We start from the raw sequence: 24,812 nt of genomic DNA on the forward strand, positions 1-24,812 counted from the left end.
ATGTCTCACAAAGGAGCACCAGCCACCCTGCACTCCTGCTTAGGCATCGGAAGAGCTACTGGAACCAGGAGTATGGAGGATCGCTGAACTATGGCCGAGTGGCCAGACACTGCTCCTGCTGCCTCGACACGACCTCAGTCTCTGCCAACCTTACGGGCAGAGGAATCTCACATACTCACTTGTGAAAATGTCGTGATCAGAAAGACGGTCTGGGGTCGAGGCGGGGCGCCTGAATTAACCAGCTCCCAGGCTCTGCAACTGTCGTCTCTGCTGCATCCACAAACCCAACAGAAAGACTAGAGTTTATGCCCAGGGCTACCGGATTGTAAAACCTCAGCTAGATTCTGGACTTAATGGCCGTAGGCCAAGCATGGCTGTAAGCCTTAACACCAAAGCCTCTTGCCTGCTTCGAAGGGCCTCTGCCACCTTCTGCTTGGGGATCATTCACCTCTCCAAACAGATGAAATCAACAGTCGGCAATTTGGGCAAGTTCTTCAACTGTTAGGTCAAGCTCCCGGGTCCCGGCTCCAGCCCTCTAAATTACATAATGTGGCCTTGTTGAAAAGACTGCTAATACCGTTTGGGAGTAGGAAGCAGATTTTTGACTGCTTATGGCTGGTGGGCGGGGCTAGGGCTGGGGTCAGGGTACCCTGCTGAATGTGGGAGGGTTTTAAAAAGCGAAAGGGGCTTGGCAGATGGAGAGGGCAGGAAGCCTGGGGTGGCCACGGCTGGGGGATAAAATTGATTGGTGTGTCAGCAAAATCTGTCATTGGCTTTGGCGACTCAAAAGGCAGACACGTTCTCTCATCTCTGCTAATCCTCATCTGATACAGCGGATTTTCCAGCCACTATATCTCCAGAAAAAAAACAAAACAAGCAGTCAAACCTGCACGCACAGCCCTCGCTCGTCGTCTGTGTGCCCCCTGCTCCAGCTTTTATTTCCTATTGCAACATTTCCTGGGTTATGGAGGGGCTGGGGGCTCTGGGGCCAGACCCCCAGGATGGTAAGCAGCATTCAGAGGGACCTTTAAGGGTCCTCCACAGATGTTTTCCACCTTCTATTTTCTTGCTGGATCCTGAGTGATACCTGAGTTGTTGTCGGGCCTTCGCTTGATGCAGGGTTTCCAAACTGATGGATGCTGAGAAATTAGGGCGAGCTTCTGACCGGCTTTTCTCACTGGTTTCTCTTAGCAAGTGGCTGGGCATAACCAAGCGTGGAGGTGCGGACAGGATGTGTCTTGGGTATCCTATCACCTGGTTGGTGACTTGCCCTTTCTCCTTCCAGGTAGGGATCTTACAGCTCAATGGCTCTGAGCCACCTGGTGCAAGGAAGGCCAAGGGATGCTGATCCTGCTTCTTCATGGTGAGTCCTGCTGCTGTGGCCGGGGATGGGACAAGAGTCACACGGCTTCTGCCTAAAGAATTAGGGTTCCAAGTGGCTTCGGTCACAGCTCTCTCTGGCTGCTCTTTCTTAGCGGATTTCCCTGCTGTGTGACTGTAGAGAAGAGCTAGAGAATGAGAAAACAGTAGGCAGTAGATTGATTTTCCTTAATTTGTTAATATACAAAACTGATCTTAATATGAAATAGCATTCTTTTTTTAATTTTATTATTTCTATTTTTTTTTTTTTTTTTTTTTTTTGGCTTTCGAGACAGGGTTTCTCAGTGTAGCCTTGGCTGTCCTGGAACTCACCTTTTTTTTTTTTTTTTTTTTTTTAAAAAAAAATAACACTTATGTATCTTTATATTTTGTATGTGAGTTTATTAGTGTTATAACCCCAAACCAGTGATTTTTCTAGACATACTATTTTAAAGTCAAGGTGGATGCTGTGGCTCAAACCTTTAGTCTCAGCATTTAGGAGGCAGAGGCAGGTGGATCACTGTGAGTCTGAGGCCAACTGAGTCTACAGAATGCATTCTAGGGATACATAGTGAGTCTAAGTCTTTTTTAAAAAGTTTCATATTTTAAACTCACTTAGTGAAAAACAAAAATCTCTTAGGAAAAAAATCTTCCTAAGGGGAGGGCACAATGGAACTGTGGCATAACAGATGTTTAAATAATATTTTTATTTTTTCAAACTTTGCCCACCCCCCGTGTGTGTGTGTGTGTGTGTGTGTGTGTGTGTGTGTGTGTGTGTGTGTTGAAACAAACAGGGTCTCATATAAGCAGGTTGGCCTTAAACTTTGCTTCCCAAGTACTGGGATTACCAATCTGTGCCACCAAACCTCCCCCACTCCAGTATATCAAGATGGGGCTGAGCCTGTGGCTCTGTGGTAGAATGAGTGCTTAGCATGAATAGGGTACTGGGAACCATCTCAGCACGGCAAAAACCACAAACACCTCTGTCCCAAAAACCTAAAAATACTTGTCACAATATACTTTATCCAGTGGTTCAAATCTCAGCTAGCCTAAGGGTAAAAAAAAAAATCAATCAAATCAATCATCTCCTTTTCAGTTCTTTAGTAAATGATTCTACACAAAGAATCTGTTTTTCTGACCCCTGTGGAGAATCAATTACTTGATGTTATGGTGATCTATGTAATGACCTTTGTCTATATGGCACATGGTACAGAACAACCAGATGGCTCTAAAATACTAGTAATAGAATCCTCTTATTTTGTGTTCTAGCTTTCTTTATGTCACTGTGAGGAAACACTCCAACCAAAAGCAACTAAGGGGAAGAAAGGATTTATTCAATTCACAGTTTTAGGTCATAGTATACATTGAGGAAAGTCAAGGCAAGCTCAAGGCAGGAAGTTGTGGGGAGGCTGCTTTCTATTCCACACAGGAATAGGAGCTCACTTCATAGACAAAGAAGTACAGTTGCTGGCCTGCTGGTTGGCTTATACTTAGCTTGATTTCTTTTTTCTTTATTATATTTTTAAATTCATTTTACATACCAACCATGGTTTCCCCTCTCTCACCTCTTTTTTACCCACCCTCATCCACTCCTCAGAAAGGGTAAGGCATCCTATGGAAGTCAACAAAGCCTGGCACATCAAGTTGAGGCAGGACCAAGTCCCTCCTGGCCCTGCCCCTCCCGCTCCCCCCCCCCACCCCGCATCAAGGCTGAGTGAGGCATCTCACCATAGGGAATGGGCTCCAAAGAGCCATTAGCTAGATTTCTTATTAGTCCAGAGCCACCTACCTAGGGATCGTGCTGCCTATAGTTTGCTGTGTCTTCCTACAATCAATTAGCAATCAAGACAATCCCTCACAGACATGCCCACAGTCTAATCTGATCTAGGGATTTCCTCAATTGAGGATCCCTTCTCAGATGACTCTAGGTTGTATCGAGTTGACAGTGAAAGCTAACTAGAACATTCTATAGTCCTATTTTTTTTTTAAAAAAAGAAAAGCGGAACATGCTCTGTTCCATCAAGCAATAGACAATGCACCTTTAGTGTGTGCAAGGGATGCTATAAGGGGTACAGCCACATGGCCTATGTCTTTGAGAAACCTACATTCCTTAATGGAGAATCAATCAATCAATAAAAACCAGAAAATAAAAATCATCAGTAGAGCATAGGGCACATCACGATAAATAGGATGTGACTTCCTACTGCAGGAGCCGCCAAAGGACAGAGGTTGACATTTATATAATCACTAATAACCAGCGACTCGCCATTTCTCCTCCTTAGAAAGGAGATTTGACTGAGTCATGGGGACAGAATGTTTGCTTCCAAGAGCCAGGATTATTTTCAAGGAGTACCCAAAGCTTCGCTGACACTCACACAATCCAGACAGTATTCGAGCCTGATGCTGCAGAATGGAGCTGTCTTCCCTACAGAACCCTGAAAGACATCCAGACTACTTGTGACAGTTTGGCAAGCTCAATGGTGACATCATTTACTAACAATAGACACACTTAAAATTAATGACCAGCTCCACATCCCCTAGTGCTTCATTTAAAAGACACTCCATCAGCACAGAGACTATTTCTCTGATGACGAGTCACAGGCAGTGGGAACAACATGTTCTGAAGAAGCAGGCAGGGACAGCGATCTGCCTCCTTGGCCGGGGGGTGGGAGTGGGGGTGAGGGGTGGGGAAGGCTGATTAAGCTTCCCCAAACTTGGACTTGAGAATCAGAAGTGGCTCAGAGCAGGGGAGACATAAGGCAACTCTGAATGAAGCAGTCACAGTCTTCCTGGGGACATGCTTCTCCTCACAGGTGGGTAAGGACATACACTCCCACAGCCTCCTCTAGAGTTACCAATCCCCTAGCTCCCTGGCGTTCATAGCATCATATTTGAGTTCCAGACTTGCTTTCTAGGGTCCTTCCCACCTTGCTTGCTCTACACTGAGTCTTTAGAGTCATCCAAGTTTGTGTTTGTCCACTTCTCTCTCTTAGAATCTAAGAGGTGGTATGTGGCTAATAATTTTTGATTGAATGCATGAGTCAGCCCAGTACAGACTCTTGCTCGGTTGGATCCACTCATTCCTACTAGGTATTAGGTCTCCTTCTAGAAGGATAAGGATTGCATTTTAAAAGAAGCCTATAGAAAAGTAAAGTCACACGATGTTATTTTAAGACCCATAACAATAGCCCGAATGTGAAAGACTGAGAAATTCAAGCCTTGATGGGATTGGGTGGAATACTGGAAACTCTGGCAGGAATATCAAATGGTGCGATCATCAGGAGAACCATCAATCAGTTTCATGGCATGGTAAACATATTTATATGGCTCAAGCAATCCTGCTCCTAAATAAGTGAGAAATGAAAATACATGTCCATGAAAACACACACACACACACACACACACACACACACACTCCTTGTGTCAGCTTTTGTTACAACAGACTAAAACTGGCAACAATACAAATGCCAACTGTTAGTTACTTTTTCTTTCTCTTGTGGCTCACAGTTTTGGTTGTCCTTCATGGCAGGGAGGGAACGGTGGAATAGAACAGTTACCATCACGGCAGCCAGGAAGAAGGAAAACAGGAATACAGAAAGGGGGCGAGGAGAGATACACCCAAAGATTTGTCCACCAGGCCTAGTTCCTCCAACTAGGCCTCACTTCCTCAACTTACGCTCAAAATAAATCCAGCATCTGGGACCAAGCACTCAATACCTGCATTTCCCAGAGGCCATCTGTATTCAGATCATAGCATGGCTCAACAGGTAAGGGAATAAGTTAGTCAAGGTACCCCCATTATCTATCACAGTCTAGTCAACTCATAACTAACAAGTCATGGTCAGCTGACATGTCACAATACGGAAGAGCCCCATAAACATACTGATGATTGAAAGAGCCATTTACTACCATTTCTATAGAATCCTCCAAAGGCAGAGCTCATCTAGAGTCCAGAAAGCAGTTTTGTTGTCATCTGCAGAGAAGACACATGTCAAAGAGACTTGAAGAAGCCTTCTGAAAATTCCATTAGAAATGCTCTCAGTCTTGATTGGTATGGTAGGTGCGAACACTTGCTGTACTTACCGAATTGCACTTTAATATGGTGCTTTTTTTGAGTTCCACCACACCTGCTTCTACATGGTTCTCAAGCTGGGCCTTCATGCATGCTACGCTCTACCAGCAGAGCCAGTCAGTGATGGAGTAACCAAAATGATTACATTTTTTTTGAAGACGATCTTAACTGTACCTCAAGCAACTGAATTTACGAGAAGAAAGCAGTGGTGGAGGGAGAGAACAGCTGTACTCCAAGGGGAATTCTCTCGTTGTAGACTTAGATACTATGTCGTGTTGAGCAATACATGTAGAAGATTCATTGATGCTATTGCATGGACTAGTGGCTCTTGATTTTGTATGGATATATTGTTTGTTTATATATTCCCTTATTGTTAGGGATTTAAATTGCTTCCTGTTAGGGCATATTTTGGTTGTTATACTAAAATGTCCAAGGCTATAAAGAAAAGAGGTGAAGTCAGGTTCATGTTTTGGAGGTCAAAGAACATGGCACCAGTATGTATTCAGCCTTGGTGAGGGTCTCATAGTAGACGAATATGCCATAGGCAGAGCTTACACAGTGAGACAGAAAGCAAGAAAGATTCTGGGGGAGGGGGCCAGGCCTGTTAATGACAATCTACCTTTGTGGGACTTCCTGAGACAAGAAGAAATACATTAATCTCCTCTAAGCAGCAACCTCAGTGACCAAGTGACTGGCACAAATAGGGTGGTTTGAAAGACAACGGCCCCCAAAGGGAGTGACACTATCAGAAGGCGTGGCCTTGTTGGTAGGTGTGGTCTTGTTGGAGAAAGTGTCACTTTGGGGGCAGACTTTGAGGTCTCATTTTTCAAGCTTTACTCAGTGTGACAGTCAGTTAACTTCCTGTTGTCTCTGAGTCAAGATGTAGGATGTTCAACTCCAGCAGTCTACCTACAGCTGCCATGCTTCCTGCCATGATGACAATGGGCTCAAACTCTGCAACTGTAACTGAGCCACCCTAACTGAATGTGTTCTTTATAAGAGTTACCATGGTCATAGTGGTTCTTTTTTTCTGATTATTTTTTATTGATATTTATTGAGCTCTACATTTTTCTCTGCTTCCCTCCCTGCCTCTCCCCTCTCCCTTCAATCCTCCTCCAAGGTCCCCATGCTCCCAATTTACTCAGGAGATCTTGTCTTTTTCTACTTTCTACTTCCCATGTAGATTAGATCTATGTAAGTCTCTCTTAGGGTCCTCATTGTTGTCTAAGTTCTCTGGGATTGTGGTTTGTAGGCTGGTTTTCTTTGCTTTATGTTTTAAAACCACCTATGAGTGAGTACATGTGATAATTGTCTTTCTGTGTCTGGGTTACCTCACTCAATATGATGTTTTCTAGCTCCATCCATTTTCCTGCAAAATTCAAGATGTCGTTATTTTTTCTGCTGTGTAGTACTCCATTGTGTAAATGTACCACATTTTCCTTATCCATTCTTCGATTGAGGGGCATTTAGGTTGTTTCCAGGTTCTGGCTATGACAAACAAAGCTTCTTTGAACATAGTTGAGCACATGCCCTTGTGGCACAGTTGAGCGTCCTTTGGATATATACCCAAAAGTGGTATTACTGGGTCTTGAGGAAGATTGTTTCCTAATTTTCTGAGAAATCACCACACTGACATCCAAAGGGGCTGTACCAGCTTGCATTCCCACCAGCAATGCAGAAGTGTTCCCTTTACCCCACAACCTCTCCAGCATAAGTTGTCATCAGTGTTTTTGATCTTGGCCATTCTTACAGGTGTTAGATGGAATCTCAGAGTTGTTTTGATTTGCATTTCTCTGATGACTAAGGATGTCATTTCCTTAAGTGTCTTTCAGTCATTTTAGATTCCTCTGTTGAGAGTTCTCTATTTAGGTCTGTACTCCATCTTTTTATTGGATTATGTGATCTTTTGGGGTTCAATTTCTTGAGTTCTTAGTATATTTTGGAGATCAGACCTCTGTCTGATGTGGGGTTAGTGAAGATCTTTTCCCATTCTGTAGGCTGTCATTTTGTCTTGTTGACCGTGTCCTTTGCTTTACAGAAGCTTTTCAGTTTCAGGAGGTCCCATTTATTGATTGTTTCTCTCAGTGTCTGTGCTGCTTGGGTTCTATTTAGGAAGTGGTTCCCTGTGCCAATGCATTCAAGTGTACTTCCCACTTTCTCTTCTATAAGGTTCAGTGTGGCCGGCTTTATGTTGAGGTCTTTGATCCATTTGGATTTGAGTTTTGTGTATGGTGACAGATATGGGTCTATTTTCATTCTTCTACATGTTGATATCCAGTTATGCCAGCACCACTTATTAAATATGCTTTCTTTTTTCCATTTGATATTTTTTGCTTCTTTATCAAAGATCAGGTGTTCGAAGGTGTGTGGATTGATATCCGGGTCTTCTATTCAGTTCCATGGTCATGGTGTTTTTTTTTACAGCAATAGAAAACCCTAACTAAGACAACTAAGTTCCAGTTGTTGAAGGGCCTACCACCTGAACTGGGCATGGTGACACATGAATCTAAGTGCAGCACTTGACAGACGGAGGCAGGAGCAGCATGGTCAGGAGTCAAAGGCCATCCTCGACTACAATAGATAAGTCAAGGTCAGCATGGGCTATAGGAGACTAGGTCTCAAAAATAACTAAAAAGGAACAAAAGGGATGTGCTGGAGAGATGGCTCAGTGGTTAAAGCACTGGCTGCTCTTCCAGAAACCCTGGGTTCGATTCCCAGCACCCACATGGTGATTCACAACTGTCTGTAACTCCAGTTCCAGGAGACCTGGCACCCTATTCTGGCCTCCACAGGCACCACACAAACTCCATGCACGGACATACATGCAGGCAAAACACCCACAGACATGTAACAAAAATAATAAAGATGAAAGAAAAAGTCCCACACCTGCCATCACCACGCCGATTTTTTTCTTCCTTTGCTATTTCTTTTCATTACAAGTCTTGTGGTACCTGGTCAGTTTCATATGTTTTGCGTGGATTTGCTAGGTTACAAGGTTCTCCAACTCTTTTTTGGAAAAGCTGCATTGATTTATTTATGTCAGACGCTGAGCCGTCTCTTCAGCTCCTTCTTTCCCTCCCTGTCACGGAAGGTGCCTGCATGGTGTAAGAAGCAGGTTCTGGGGTCGCCTGAGGCCAGAGGCCATGGCGTGGTGCCCCCGGTACATTTCTGTTTCCCCCGGTTAGTTTTGTTTTGAAAACCTAGCACTAGGCTTGGCTGGAGGAGCAGTTGGGGAAGCATTTGCCAGGAGTGGGACGAGAATGATTTCTCGAGCCAAAGTGGCTAAATAAATTCTGCTGAAACCAGAAACCAGACCATATTTTCCCATACTATTTTAGTTTTGTGAGGCGCAAGCCTTTTTCAAACAATGAGAATAATAAAAAAAAAAAGATTCCAAGCTCGGCCTGTGGTTGGAAACTCCATGAGTAACCATTCCCTCAGCAAACCTCGGGGGAGAAAAACACATTTGCCGAGCCTGGTGCCGCCAGGGAGAAGTTCCCCAGCTGCTCCTTCTGTGGGGCGCCTGGGCCTGGCCCGCAACGCTTCCCTGCAGCTTGGAGCTGGTCCGTCTATCTCGCCAGGTCACAAACCCAGAGCTCATCTCCGGTGTTTGCCCCGATTTAGGGACACCTTGTAACTTTTGTTACAAATTGCTGTAAAATTGACACAGAATGTACCACTCCTTTAAATTGTGACATTTAGCACAACATTACGCAACTATCACTTTTATCTAGTCCCTACATGCTTTGCGCTGTCCAGAAGTTTTGAAATTTTGTGCTATTATCAAGCAGTTATTCACACTTTGCCCTTCTTCTCGGCCCCCGGCAACCACTAATCTGCTTTCTGTCTATGAATTTACCTCTTCCGGATGTTTCCTGTAAATGGAAGTAACATGATATATGGCCTTGTATGACTAGCTTATTTCACCAAACAGAATTTGTTTTGCAGTTCTGGGGATTGTACCTAGGGCCTCACCCATGATCTGTAAGCCCTCTATCACTGAGCTATAGCCCAGACCTCTTTTTATTTTTTTCTTTTTAGTGTTTCAAGACAGGGTCCTGGCTGTCTTGGAACTCACTACGTAGACCAGGCTGGCCTTGAACTCACAGAGATCCACCTGCCTCTACCTCCTGAGTGCTGGGATTAAAGGTGTGCACTGTCATGCCAGGTGCTTTTTTTTTGAAACAGGGTCTCACTATCTAGTCTTAGGATAGCCTTGAACTTATTGAACTTGTGTTCCCTCTGCCTGAGTATGTGGGGTTACTGACCCGTGTTGTGAATCCCAGCTTTCACGCTTTTGAAATTCATCCTTCGCCTACATTTGGCATGTGACCATCACTTTTATTTTTAAGGTGGGATATTCCAGTGTATCGTATGCCACATTTGGTTATCCAGTCGCTGACCCACAGCCATTAGTTCTTTCTTCTTTTTAGCTTAGTGTTCACAGTGCTGCATATCTACTGTTAATTCCTTCGGCTATATACCCAGGAGAGGCACAGCGAGGCCGCGGTCCACACTGCACCGGAAACACTCTCTCTCTCTCTCTCTCTCTCTCTCTGTCTCTCTCTGTGTGTCTCTCTCTGTCTCTCTCTGTGTGTGTGTGTGTGTGTCTCTCGTGATAAGATCTTACTCTGTAGGTCAGATTGGCCTTGAAATCTTGATCCTCCTGCTTTAGCCTCCTGACGCTAGTAGAATTTCAGGTGTGTGCTCCAACACCTAGCTTACCACAACGTTTTGCGTAACACAAATGAACCTCATTTTTACAAAGGCCACAAAGATTCTTGCTTTAGCTTCACATTGGAATCACCTGTGGAGCTGTATTTGCTTGGATGGTGTGTGTTTGTGTGTATGTAAGTATGTATGTATGTATGTATGTGCATGATGAGACCAGAGGACAATCTCCGAGACCATCCTCAGGATGATTTTTTTTTTGAGACTGGCCTGGAACTGGCCTGAGACTGGCCAAGTAAGACAGTCTGACTGACTAGTGAGCCTCACAGATGAGCCTCCCCAGTTCTGGGATTACCAGTGTGTGCACGACTCTGCCCGTCCTCTTCTTGTGCTTTCTGGGGATGGAAGTCAGGTCCTTTATAGGGCTTTACAGACTGCACTGCCACCGCAGCCCCACCTGAAGAATCTTAAAGATACCAAGGTTCTGTCCAGGCACAATGGTGCGTGCCTGAAATCCCAGCACTTGGTAGGTAGAGATGGGAGGGTCACACATTTAAAGCTAGACTGGCCTACATTGTGAGCTCCAGACCAATCTGAACTACATAACAAGACCTTGCCTCAAAACCCCAAACCAAACAACAACAACAACAACAACAATAAAACAAGGGCTGCGGATGTGACATCTTAGAGGCAGAGTGCTTTCCTAGTATGCACAAGCCCTTGGGTTTCATGCTCAGCATTGACAACTAAACTGACGAACAAAACAATAGAAAAGCATACCAATGCGGGGGTTCATCTTTGTTATAACTGCCTTAGGCATTTTTTAAATTTAAAAAAAAAATCAAACTCCCCTTGGGATTCTAATGTGTAGCTCTGGCTGGACCATCCTATGTCCTTTGCAGTCTCTCCATAGTAACAGCTTCAATATTCTGATACCTGATGTGCCAGTCAGCTTTCCATGGCTGTGGTAAAAATGACTGAGCTAAGAAATTGCTGAGGAGAACTGGGCAGTGGTGGCGCACGTCTTTAATCCCAGCCCTCGGGAGGCAGAGGCAGGCGGATCTCTGTGAGTTTTGAGGCCAGCCTGGTCTCCAAGAGCTAGTTCCAGAATAGGCTCCAAAGCTACAGAGAAACCCTGTCTCAAAAAACAAAACAAAAGATAAAGAAAAGAAAAAAGAAAAAGAAATTGCTGAGGAGGAGAGGGTTTGTCGCATGCCTTCAGAGGCTTCAGTCTGTGACTGGATTGCTTTGGGGATGTGGTGAAGCACCTATGATGGTGGGGAACACACGGTGGAGCCAAGCTTCTTACTTCATGGTAGCTAGGAGGGTGTGTGTGTATGCTGAAGACCTAGTGTCCCCTTCACAATGGCACATACCCAGCCACCTGACTGCCTCTGACAGGCTGCATCACCTCCCAGCAGTGCCACAGGCTGGGGGCTGGGGGCCAAACCTTCAGCACATGAGCTTTTAGGGGATATTTAGCCTAAACAGAACACCTGGTGTTTTGCTTCCTATTCTGGGACATATTTCCACTTGGTTTTGAGGGATTTGTCCCTCGATGAGCTTTAATCCTGTGACAAGTGGCTTGTGGAGTCCACTTCTGGCTTGGCCCAGTGCTATCACGGCTGTCCCAAGCAGTACAGTGCCCTGTTCCTCATAGCTGCACACAATACAGATGAGGGAACGGAGTGATGGGATGGGATATCCTGTCTGAGGCCTAAAAAGAAGGGAGCAGCATGGGGGCTCACAGAGACTGAAGTGGCAATCCCGGAGCCTTCCTTCACGATTTTCTCGAGGTCCTCTGGATATGTGTTACCGTTGACTTGGTGTTTCTGGGGGACCCCTGACATTGCGAGTGGTGATGTCTGTGGTTCTTTTGCCTGTTTTTAGGACCCTCTTCCTCCCACTGGGTTATACTGTCCAGCCTTGAAGAGAGGTCGGTGCCTGGGCTTGCTGTATATCATTATGCTGTCTTTAGTTGATGTCCCTGGGAGGCTTACTCTTTTCTTGATGGGGGGGGGGAGAGATGGTGGGAAATGGATCTGGGGGAGAGGGAGGTCTTGGTGGGGCAACTAGGAGGAGGAGAGGGAGGGGAAATTGTGATGGGGATGTATTCTATAAGAGCAAATAAAAATTAAAAAAGAAAGCTGGGCAGTGGTGGTGTAAGCCTTTAACCCCGGCACTCAGAAGGCAGAGGCAGGCAGATCTCTGTGAGTTCGAGGCCAGCCTGGTCTACAGAGTGAGTTCCAGGACAGGTAGAGCTACAAAGAGAAACCCTGCCTCAAAAAACCAAACCAAACCAAACCAAACCAAACCAAAGACAAACAAAAAGAAGGGAGCAGAATGAGAAAGTGGGGGTAAGAGTCAGCACCCAAAGACCCAAAGCGTACGAGAGAAGTAGGGCAGCAGGACATGTCCTCAGGGGAAGGGTTTGAAGAAGGAATGTTTGGAAAGCCTCGTGGCCGACGATGCCAGCCCCATCTCGAGTATTTCTAGTCCTCCCCTCCCTATTCCTTGGACCAAAGAGGAAAGCACTGAAACCTCTTCTGGTTTCCAGATGGATCTGTCCCCAGAATACCGCTGTGAGAGAGACATTGCTAAGCAACTGACAGATGAGTTGACTTTCTGTTCTCGCAGACTGTGGTCTTTGTTTTAATTGGGCAAATGGACTTTTCTGGCCAAGGGTTTCCCACGGAACTCAGCTCAGGACAGCCAAGGAGGCTTGTTTCTGGAATCATCACTGCTGATTCTTGAGAGACACCACCTCCCATCTGGAGGTGGAAAAGCCAGGACTGCCCTGACCGTTTTCAATCCACTCTTACAAACTTTCTGGGCAAGGAATGGGGAGGAATTTTCTTTTGGTTCTGAATTCAGGTTATTTTCTTGGGCAAGGTGAAGTGTTCACAGTTCCTCAGAGGCAAAGAGGAGGGAGGCCATACTACAAAATGAAGGGGTCTGGTTGTGTTAGCTTTCCATTTCTGGACCGAATACTCAAATAGACAGCTGACAAGGAGGGAGGGCTTATTGACCTTAGCCCTTCAGAGGCCTCCATCCCTGGTCACTTGGCTCTGCTGCTGTAGGCCTGAGGTGGCACAGTATATCACGGTGGCTGGCAGGTGGCAGAAGAAGACCATTCAACCACATTCGGTAATCCAAGGGAGAGAAAGGCCTGGGGCTGGGATCCTAATAGTCCCTTCAAGGACACCTCTCCCTCCAAAGACCTACTCCAGTCAGCTCCATTTCTTAAAGGTTTCTCCTAGCAGTTTCAGGGGTTGTGGGCCTAGTTTTAGCATGTGGGCCTTTGGAAAGATATTTCAAAGCCAAACTATAACACCTGCGCTGGGCTGTTGCCTAAGGATTTTTACAAGCAAGATGGCTAAGCGAGTAAAGGTGTTTGCCACCAAGACGGAAGACCTGAGCTCGAGCCTTAGAACCCACATGGTACAAGAGGAGAAATGACTCCCACAAGCTGTCCTCTGACCTCCATATGCATGCTGTGGCACACACGTGTGTGTATATGCACACGTGGGCATGCACAGACACACAAATGGATAGAAAAAAATCTGGCTGCAAACTCTAGGACCACTCTAGGCTGCAGAGGCTAATGGGGGCTTATTTGCTGACATCAGGTATTCCTAGCACTCTTCAACAGAAGCTTCACTGACAGCAGAAATGCCTATATCAGGAAGTGGGCAACTCTAGCACAGACTCCCAGCCCTTTCATGGGTCACCTGCACATGGGAACCATGTGAGGTGTCGGGTGCCAGCAATTCCACCATGCAGATCTTTTATTTTAGTCTTTTTCTTCACCACTGTGTAAATCTGAAAGCCAGGTGGCTCTCCTGCCATTCTGGCCAGAAGATGGTTTCTGCCTGAAGTCTCCTTCTGTTTCTAAATCTTGCTGGCTGGCTGCTTGACAAATCTAGGTCACTTCCTCTGGGCCCTAAATGCTAGACAAAGTTAGGAAGGAGAGTTCCTGGCTTCTAGGTGAATGTGGAAAGAGCACCGAAAAGGCAGCATCCTTTCTGCTGCCGTAGGACTACTATAACCAGTGCTCACTTGGCTGTAAGGAACAGAATCCTCTTGCAGATGGCTTCAGTGGATTTCTGAAACAGGAACAGGGCGGTAACACAGAAAGTTCTAGCAAGGCTCTGTGGGAACTCAGATCTGTTGCTCTCTCTGCATGAGTGTACTGAACATCTGGGTTGCCTTCCTAAGGCACAACTGAAATAAAATTCCTAGTGGGCTACAATGAGGAGGGAGGCAGGGCCTTCTGAGAGGTGATAAGTCATGAAAAAGGAACTCTCAAAACTGGATTTTTTGGGGGGTGGGGGGAACAGGGTCTTACTATGTACCCATAGCTGGCCTGGAGCTCACAGAGATGTGCCTGCTTCTGCCTCCCTAGTGCTGAGATTAAAGGCGTGTGCACCACGCCTGGCCCAGCATTGGTATGTTTATAAGGGAGATGTTGGAGAGCTCCTCCACTCCTTCTGCCATGAAGACAAAGCAAGAAGAAGCCAGCCCCCACCAGCCACCGAATCTGCTTTGATTTAGACCTCCCCAGCCCGCAGAAGCACGGGAAATGTTTGCTTACTAGCAAGTTACCCCGGTTTAGGACACTCGGTTATGGCACTCTGAGTGGAGGTACTATGTGTGCACTGCCTTCCTCACACAGCCCTTGGCTTCTGCTTCTCCATTGCTTCGAGTCATGTGTTGCTGTGCTGCGTTTTGTTCATTTTGGGATTTGTTTATTAGACAGAATATAATCCAGCTCAAGCTGACCTCAGACTCGTTATGTAGCCAATGATGGTCTTGAACTCCAGATTCTCCTGCCTTCATCCACCAAGTGCTTGGATTACAAGTCTGCATCGCCACACCCAGATCACACATGGCTTCCATACAAACCCCAGCCCCGGTAATCGATGGGCTTGCACTCACAAGGGCTTGCTGGCCAGCGGCTTAGCACTTGTTCCATTTTCATACAGAAGGAATGGATCCAATTAGATGTGCTTACATCAAAGTGGAATGGTGCAAACAGCTGTGCCTGGGAGGAGGCAGCAGAGACCCACGGGACTTTGAGTGGGGCATGTTTTCTTAGAAACGGTGCTTGGTAACAACTGCTGTAGAACCATGGACAATGAGTGCCGGAAGGCTCCTCAAAGGTCAGAACGTGCTGTTCTTTCATATCAAAGCCGGCAGCTCAGATTAGGTGTGTGGGCTGGGAGACAGGAAGGTTCAGTGGAAAGAGAAACAAAAATTAATGCTATTTATCTCCGCCCATTTCACTTTCTTTTTTGAGACCAGGAGAATAATGCTTAGATGTAAGGCTGTAAGAATCAATGAAATAATGTTCTGTATCTATGAACAAACACTGATTAAACTTGAGTATTACAGCTGGGCACGATGGCATTCAGTTGTCATTTCAGAATCTGGGAGGCTGAAGCAAGGGGATTGTAAATTCAAGGCCAGCCTGGACTACAAGTGAAACACTGTTTCAAATTTTAAAAACTTGGTTATTATGTGAGAAAAAGAAACCCGTAAAATCTGAGTGGCATAATACATGTTTGTGTCACCCATATGACATATGTTGCCACAGTTCCTGAACTATTTCCTATATTCATGGTTTATGGGAGTTTGCTCATTGTGCATGTGAGGTAGGGGTTGAGATTCTTTTGATTTTTCTAGGGATTACATACAATATGCAGGTCTAATTTGTCCTGGTCGATCTCTAACTAATCTTGTTACCGTATATTTGGGGAGTCTGGGTTGAGTTGCTAAATGGTACCAGCGAGCTTGGAGGCCCTTTCAGAAGTCTTAGTCTGAATTTTGTTAATAAAAGAATTTGGCCAGGCATGGTGGCATGTGCCTTTAATCCCGGCACTGGAGAGGCAGAGGCAGGTGGATCTCTGTACATTTGAGGCTAGCCTGGTCTACACAGGGAGTTCCAGGACAGCTAGGGCTACGTAGTGAGACTCAAAAAATATTTGAGAATAGAGTGAAAAAATTCTTGAGGACAATTTTATTAGATTTTGAGAAAAACAACAACAACAACAAGACAAAACAAAACAAAACACCAAAGCAGGCAAGGTGCAAAGGAGCACAAAGGAGCCTGCTTCCAATGGACACAGAAGAAAAGGGAAGTTACACTTCTGAGTGATTCAGGAAGGCAGACTAAGCTTCCTGGAAACTACTGGCCTTCAGGGTGGGAGTTGTGGGAAGGAAGACTACACTAGCTCTCTAAAGGTATTCATTATACCCCTAGCTTTTTAGTGTGGTTTAAGGTGAACCTGTCTTCTTGAGAGGTGCTCCCTTGGGTAGGTGGTTGGCCAGCTCAACTGGATTCTCTTTGAAGTTTTGGCAGCTTGGAATGTTAGGTCTCTATCCAGGTCAGAGAAATAGCTCTCTTAAATTGACCTCTTCACAGATAAAAGCTGTTGTCAACAGTCTTTGGAGCCTGTCCTGGAACTAGCTCCATAGACCAGGCTGGCCTTGAACTCACAGAGCTCCATCTGCCTCTGCCTCCTGAGTGCTGGATTAAAGGTGTGTGCCACCACCGCCTGGCAAATGGAAGATCTTTATAAAAGTAATTTATGCTTCTTTTCATGTTTTATATTACTTTGTCATATTTTCCCCTCGTGTTTGTTATAAGCTCCATAATACATTGCTATTTTTGTTGTAAACAATCACTTGGTTGTAAGCAATTAAGGTGAGAAGAGAGAGTTTTTGTATGTTTAGAGACCATCTACCATTTCCATTGTTCTCCATTGTCTTCTTATAGCTTTGGTCTAGCTTCCTTTGCCTTCAAGCAGGCCCATAGACAGCTTACATTAGGATTACCAAAGAAAGGCTTATTATAAACATGCTAAAAGAATTCACAGGGAAAGATAGGTATAATAAGGGAAAGCATAGGGAACATAACTTTCAAAAGAGAGACAGGAACTAAAAACGAGGGCCAAAGAGATGGCTCAGTGAGGAAACAGTTTGATACACAATCAATTCCTAGCACCCACATAAAAAACAGGAGCTGCAAGATTACAGCCTGTAAGCCCAGTGCTGAGGAGGCAGAGACACAAGGCTCTCTGGGATTTGCTGACGAGCCAGTCTAACTAAATGGGAGACCTCCAGGTTCAGCAGGAAACTGTCTCAATATGGTGGTCACTGAGGGAGACCCTTTATGTTGACCTCTGTCCTCCATGAACACACATGCATCCACAAGTGTACAAACACACACACACACACACACACACACACACAAAGTATATTTACTTGTATGGCTATGCCACGTTCGTTCAGCCACTCATCTGTTGATGTGGTTGCTGTATCTCTTGGATGGTAGGAAGACTGGGCTATGAGTGTTTCCTGCCTAGTGTTGGTAAACACCTGCTTACAACTAACTCCTTTTGTTACATCCTTAGGCTTGGAACTGTTAGCCACCCAGCGATCACTCTGTTAGATCTTGTAACTTCCCCCCACTCCCTACCGATGAGCCCTATTTTTATAACGTAGGTCTGCTTAGGTCCTCGGTTTCTTACTTCGAATGCATATTGGAATCAGCCCCTTGGAGCTTTACAAATCAATGCCTGGTCTCACCCTAAAGATCTTGATAGCATTAACTTTGGGTTTGTGAGTATTACAAAGGCTCGCGTAATTCCGACGTGAAGCCCTGGGTAGCACCCCACCTAGACTTTTCTTTGCAGCCTCCTTGTAGCATCAAGTATGGGCATATTGTAGCGACCAGCAGAAACAGTCATCCGATGGAAGATACTGTACTATGATTGCAAGCAGAACTCACCGAAGTATGCTATTATTAGTGATTTTAAATAGTTTTTGGTGCCCCGCTTTTCTGGCTAATACTGAATTTTTGTTGTCTGTTTTGAGAACTGACTTGATTCAACTTAAATTTTTCTTACTAATCCAGTAAAGTAGTTACTATTTCTAATGGTTATCAAGGTTTCAGAGACCAAAAATAGGTCTCTAATGGTGGTATATTGACCTACCATTTTGTAGAAATTTAAAGTAAACTACAATCTATTTCTTAAAAATAACTTAAGTATCCACGTGGTATCTTTTTGCTCATCGTATTAAAAAAAATGCCTGACTCAGTGATTAAGAGCAAGTACTGTTTCTCCAGAGGACTCACGTTTGGTTTCCAGAATGCACATGAGGAGGCTCACAACTGCCAGGAACCCCAGAGGACCGGAAGCACTCTTTTGTCCTCTCTGGACACTAGCTCACATACACAACGTGGCTCACGGTTTCAGTCCGTGTCACTTTGACGTTTCTGGGCCCTTTAGTGAAACAGTACAGCATGTTGAGTGGTAAGGAGCAGAGCTGCTTGGCTCATGGCCGTCAGAAGTCAGGAAAGACAGAGAGTCCTGGGATGAGACAGACCCTTCACAGCTCTCCTTAAGGCGCTCCACCTCCTCCTCCCTCTTTGCTCCTTGGTGTTTCGAGACAGGGTTTCTCTGTGTAGCCTTGGATGTCCTGGAACTCTGTAGGTCTGGTTGGCCTCTCTGCCTCTGCCTCCTGAGTGCTGGGACTAAAGGTGTGTGCCACCACCTGCTTCCTCCTGCCTCTTAACAACCCACCGAGCTATGATCCAATCATCTCTCAGAGCCCACCAGCTGGCAGCTGAGCTTTTCCTGTATGAGGCTTTGAGACATAATTTTTAGATTCAAACTATAACAACGTGGCTCAATTTTTTAATCATAAAAAGAATATACAGCAGCTGGGCATGGTGGCACCTGCCTTTAATCCCAACACTCGGGAGGTAGAGGCAGGCGGATCTATTTGAGCTCAGCCTGGTCTGTAGCAAGTTCCAAGATAACCAGGCTACACAAAGAAACCCTGTCTCGAAAAACCAAAGGAAACAAATAAACCAAAAAACCAACCTACTTGTAGCATGAATAATAAAAACCCACAGTCAGATATAGGGGTTAAAGCTGAAGGTCAGAGAGGCAGAGCAGTAAGCCACTAGAGAGACCTTTTCCCTCTACCAATACTCAGACCGAAGGGGCCACTGCCTAGACTACACTGTGTCTCCACCAAATATCAGACTCCACTCTCCAGTGAGTTCCTGTTTCTTCCCCTTTATATGCCTCTCTCTGCCCAGCCATATCGCCTCTGTCCCCATCTCCCTAGTGCTGGGATTAAAGTTGTGTGCCTCCCAAACACTGGGATTAAAGGTGTGAGCCACCACCACCTGGATCTGTTTCTGGATCAATCCTGTGTAGCCCAGGGTAGCCTTGAACTCACAGAGATGAGTTCATCTACCTCCTGAGTCCTTGGATTAAAGGTGTGCGCCACTACTCCCTGACCTCTAGTGGCTTAGCTTTGCACTCTGATTTCAGGCAAGCTTTATTTATCAATATACAAATAAAATATCACTGCATCAACCAAAAAAAAAAAACCAAGCAAATAACCCCCCAAAAGGGCAACAATATACAATGAAAAGCTTCATTCCACATCTCTCGATCTCTTGAAAGCATTTAAAATCATTAGCAACCACCTTTTGGATCTTTTGCATTATACATATAGTATAGTTAATATAGTCCTCTACGGCTCGAGTTATGGACAGTTGTGAGCCACCTTCTTGTAATCCTATGAGTTGTCTACAATTTAAAACAAATAACATTCTTTGGCAAGAATCTTACAAAGGGAGGCATCATTCCATTTACTTCTGCAAACATTTATTGAACCATACTGTGTGCTTGGAACAATGCTGGCTGTTCAGCGGGAGATAAACCAGTCATAGGATTGAGAGCATACTTTTCTTAATTATAAAGGAGAAGTGGGTATAATGAAGGGCTGTTGGTAAGGAAATGTGAGACTTCAACTTGACCTAGCTGGAAGGGTTGATGAGAACAGGTTACTCCTTTGTTCTGCCGAGGACTATAGTTAAGGTTTTTGGCTCTGCCTCCCTAGCAGGGTATACCAATCAACAGAAATCTTATTCACAGCCATTCTGATGGTATAGGTTCCTAGAATCTTGCTGGTAGTTCAATGTCTATTTCACAGTTTTTAGGGAGAAGGGAAAGCTATATCAAGCTTCCTTAGCAGCAGAATATCAAAGTAGCCCATTTTCAATTGAACACTCAAAGATAAATCTGGAATGGCCGAATTGCCCCCTGGAACAGCTGAGAAAACATGGAGTGCTCACAACAAATGAACCGCTGGAGCTGAGTAAGCCTACAGAGGCGGCAGCAAGCACCTTGAACATACCCTGTGTTGTCTTTGCCTTCAGGTTCCCACAGTGGCTTAGAGAGGCAAGGTACTGTGGACATGACGGGGGGACATGACAGACCAGGGGTGTTTGCTGGAAATTGGGCACATTTACACCTGGACACTCCTTTTCCTTGTATAAACTGTGAAATTTAATACTGCCTGAAACTACTTGGCTGGAACACCAAATGGTCCATCTGTCAGTGCTGCTTTCCCTCTTCTCTTCCTTCTCTTTTCTACAGGTTCTTATGTGTCCTTGGCTGGCCTGGAACTCACTGTGTAGCTGAAGATGAATTTGAGATCCTCCTGCCCCCACTTCTTAAGTGTTGGCATTACAGGCATGTACCATACACTCAGTTTATGCAGGGCTACAGATGAGCCCAGGGCTTTGTGTGTGTTAGCCAAGTACTCTGTCTTTTCTATTGGTCCTCAGACTAGGCTTGGGACCACAGTCTTGCACGAGGAAGCCCATAATAATATCCTGTTTGTTGTCAGTGGCAACCATATTGGGAGAGGGCAGGTTTTGATGACTTTATTTGATGCTCCACTTGAATTTGCAGAACAAAATTTATAAGCATTTTTCTTTCCCAGTATAATGTAAACAAGTTTCTAGAGAGTAAGCTGGTGAATGGAACTTAACTGCATAGTGTCCATAATCAATTCTTTTGAGGCGTAGGAGGTCAGTGATAGTGTATTTAATATGCTGTCTTTGAAATAATAGTCCATATAGTGCTGGTGATATGGCTTAGCAGGTAAGAGCATCTGCCACCAAGTTGGAGACCTGAGTTTGATCCCTGGGACCCACATGATAGAAAGGAGAAAACTGATTCCTGTAAGTTGTCTTCTGAACTCTGCATGTAAACACCTGCACACAGGCACAAAATAAAGTAAAATAAGATGGAGAAAAAAGGGAAATAGGCATTCTCGTGGGGACAAGAAAAGAAAAGGTTCTCATGCCCTTAATTCACAACCTGATAACCCAGCAGGAGTGTCTCTTTTCCCTTATAGACAATGTATGGCATGTGCTTGTCCGTTATCACAAGATAACAAGAAACCCTGCAGAGTGACTCACCAGCCACTGACCGTGGTGACTAACAAAACCCACTGGACCCCATACCGCTCAAACAACCAGTCAAATGCCTGCCTTTTTTCTATGTCTGCACCTAACCCGGATCCCCCACAATGTGTCGCCCCCCCCTCCTTCCAGTTGAACTTGTCTGAGAGTTCATTCTGTTTGTTTCAGGTTTTTTTCCTGCCATCAGTGGGATCTGAAAGTATCCTTAATTTTTAACTTTCAAGTGACTGTTAAAGAAAAAGAAAGAAAGACAACAGGCTTTTTTTCATTTGCACCCCCTTGCTCTTTAATTCTTCCTTTTTTTTTCACGAGGCTTAACTGACTCACTGGGAGTTTTTAAAAATTGAATTTTTACGCTGAAAGGGACCAATGACACCAATAGAAATATAGCCACATTAAAAAGGTAAAACATTTGACATTAACTTTAATATTTAACCCAATGTATCATATAAAAACACCATTTCAATATGTAACCCATACGTAATTGTTGGTGTAATATTTTACTTTTTTGGCGCCCTCTATATACTTGTATTGTTCAATTTGAGCTGGGTACATTTCATATGGTTAGGGGCCCATGTGGCTATTGGTCATTGCACTGGGCAGCACAGGGCTTAATGTCGGGTATAGTGACATCCTCAGAGATTCCCCTACCCACACAAGCGACTAAGCTTCTAGTGACATTCTAAAAGCATACTGTGATGATACAGGCGAGGAAGCTTACAGAAAAGGGACGCAGGGACTATAGCATAGCTTTTGCTGATTAAGGCAATTGGAAGCAAAGGGGAGGGCACCAGAGGTGGGGAAATGTATGCTGGTAAGTATGTGGGAAGAGGTCATTTGATGATGCAGGACTTGGAGGGTCTGCGACTTGCTACTGGGGTGACTTCTGACTATTGTTCGTTGTCTTTTCTTCTTCTGGCCCCTCTCTTGTCCAGCGGTGGTCTTCGGCCTGCCCTGCACCCGGGCCACCGAGGCCTGTTTGCAGGCCTGCCCTGCGGCCTGCACGTGCAGCAGCATGGAGCGTGGCTGCTCCGTGCATTGCGACCGTGCTGGCCTCCTGCGGGTGCCCACTGAGTTTCCCTGCGAGGCGGTCTCCATCGACCTGGACCGGAATGGCCTGCGCATCCTGGGCGAGCGGGCCTTCGGCACGCTACCGTCATTGCGCCGCCTGTCGCTGCGCCACAACAACCTGTCCTTCATCACGCCGGGCGCCTTCAAGGGTCTACCGCGCTTGGCCGAGCTGCGCCTGGCGCACAATGGCGAGCTGCGCTATCTGCACGCCCGAACCTTCGCGACGCTCGGTCGCCTGCGCCGCCTGGACCTGGCGGCCTGCCGCCTGTTCAGCGTGCCCGAGCGTCTCCTGGCCGAGCTGCCTGCCCTGCGCGAGCTCAAGGCCTTCGACAATCTGTTCCGTCGCGTGCCCGGCGCGCTCCGCGGCCTGGCTAACCTGACACACGCGCACTTGGAGCGCAGCCGCATCGAGGCGGTGGCCTCCAGCTCGTTGCGGGGCTTGGGGCGCCTGCGCTCTCTCAGCCTGCAGGCCAACCGCGTGCGGGCCGTGCACGCAGGGGCCTTTAGCGACTGCGGAGCCCTAGAACATCTGCTGCTCAATGACAACCTGCTTGCCGCGCTGCCTGCCACTGCCTTCCTAGGCCTGCGCCGCCTGCGCACACTCAATCTGGGTGGCAACGAGCTGGGCCGAGTGGCGCGGGCCTGGTTCTCCGACCTGGCAGAGCTCGAGCTGCTTTACCTGGACCGCAACAGCATCACTTTTGTGGAGGAAGGCGCCTTCCAGAACCTTTCGGGCCTCCTGGCCCTGCATCTCAATGGCAACCGCCTCACCGTGCTCTCCTGGACCGCTTTCCAGCAAGGCGTCTTTCTGGGCCGCCTCTTCCTCTTCCGCAACCCTTGGCGTTGTGACTGCCATCTGGAGTGGCTGCGCGATTGGATGGAGGGCTCTGGGCGTGTGGCTGATATGGCATGTGCCTCCCCAGGTTCGGTGGCCGGCCTGGACCTCAGCCAGGTGGTCTTTGAGCACTCCTCTGATGGCTTGTGTATGGACCCTGAGGAGCTGAACTTCACCACATCCAGTCCAGGCCCCAGTCCAGAGCCAGTGGCCACCACCGTGAGCAGGTTCAGCAGCCTCCTCTCCAAGCTGCTGGCCCCAAGGGCCCCTGTGGAGGAAGTAGCCAACACCACCTGGGAGCTGGTCAACAGTTCACTGTATGACAGCCTTCCCTCCCTTGGAGTGGAGGTCTTGGGCTGCAAGGCCATGTTTCTCTTCGTCTCATGCCTCTTGCTAACCCTAGCACACTCTGTAGTGTTCAGCCTACAGAGGGACTGACTTTGCCACACTGAAGTGACCCAAACCACTTTGGTCAACAGGGGAAGGCTTACTTGGCTGTGATTTGGAGTGTCTGTAGTAAGAAGAGAGGGAAGAGGATTGGGGTTGGTGACAAAAGTTCTTGCTCCAAAGATAGCCCTAGGCAGAGCAACACTCTGGGAAATGGCACCGAAGTGGGTATACGTTTCTGCTCTTCTCACATGGGCATCCATTGAAGAAAAGAAGCATGAGCATGCTCTCTTTTATTTATTTTATTATTATTATTATTAAAAATTTCTGCCTCCTCCCCACCTCCCATTTCCCTCCCCTTCCCTCCATTCCCCTCCCCCTCCCTCTCCAGTCCAAGGAGCAGTCAGGATTCCCTGCCCTGCGGGAAGTCCAAGGTCCAACCCCCTCCATCTAGGTCCAGGAAAGTGCGCTTCTAACAAGACTAGGCTCCCCCAAAGCAGCCAGACTTGAGCTGGCGCCCCTTTATCCAAGGAAAATGTTTGGTTGAGGGGCTTCACCTCAGTTCGCTGGCACCCCTTTAAAGCATCACCTCAGCTCCCTAACAGCCCTTTATACAAAAAGTCGGGATTGTTTGCCTGGAGGCATCACCCCAGCTCCTAGCATAAGCTCCAGCCCCTGGGAGTTGCCTCAGTCCAAACTCTGCATCTGAGAAAGCCTGCCAAATGGTACCCCCACAGGAAAGGTTGGGACCACTCCCACAGGCTATTTAAACTTTCAGCCAGAGAATGAACACATGGCCTCTGGGTTTTGCGTGGTCTTTCCCTCTCCATGTTTCCCCGGGGCCACTTGGGAGTAAGGCCATCTATTAAATATGGGCATCTTTTAATTCGGTTTAATTCGCTCTAATTGGAATTATTTATGTTGGTGGAGAGGCTCGTCGCAGAGAAAATGACTAACAAAAAGAGTATCCCTTCCCACCAAATGCAGGGTAGAGCATCTCCAGCTGGGATGAGTACATTAATATAAAATTATTATGAGCTGCTCGCATGGAGACTGACTAATGGCCAAGAGGGAAGAAAGCAGCAAGGACCTGGGAAGGGGGAACTCAAATAAAGGTGCAT

The 24,812-nt window shown here is 46.3% G+C and overlaps 1 protein-coding gene across 1 annotated transcript; it reads left to right on the forward strand.

Annotated features, from left to right (window-relative positions):
• Positions 1-783: 783 nt before the first annotated feature.
• On the forward strand, positions 784-24,059 carry Nyx (nyctalopin). The gene is made up of 3 exons (XM_038316843.1): positions 784-1,004; positions 1,286-1,363; positions 22,334-24,059. Exons 2-3 carry the CDS (start codon positions 1,342-1,344, stop codon positions 23,740-23,742), a joined length of 1,431 nt encoding a protein of 476 aa, XP_038172771.1. The 5' UTR covers positions 784-1,004; positions 1,286-1,341; the 3' UTR covers positions 23,743-24,059.
• The last annotated feature ends 753 nt before the right edge of the window (positions 24,060-24,812 follow it).

The sequence above is a fragment of the Arvicola amphibius genome, chromosome X (assembly GCF_903992535.2).
Source record: "Arvicola amphibius chromosome X, mArvAmp1.2, whole genome shotgun sequence".
Lineage (NCBI taxonomy): Eukaryota > Metazoa > Chordata > Mammalia > Rodentia > Cricetidae > Arvicola > Arvicola amphibius.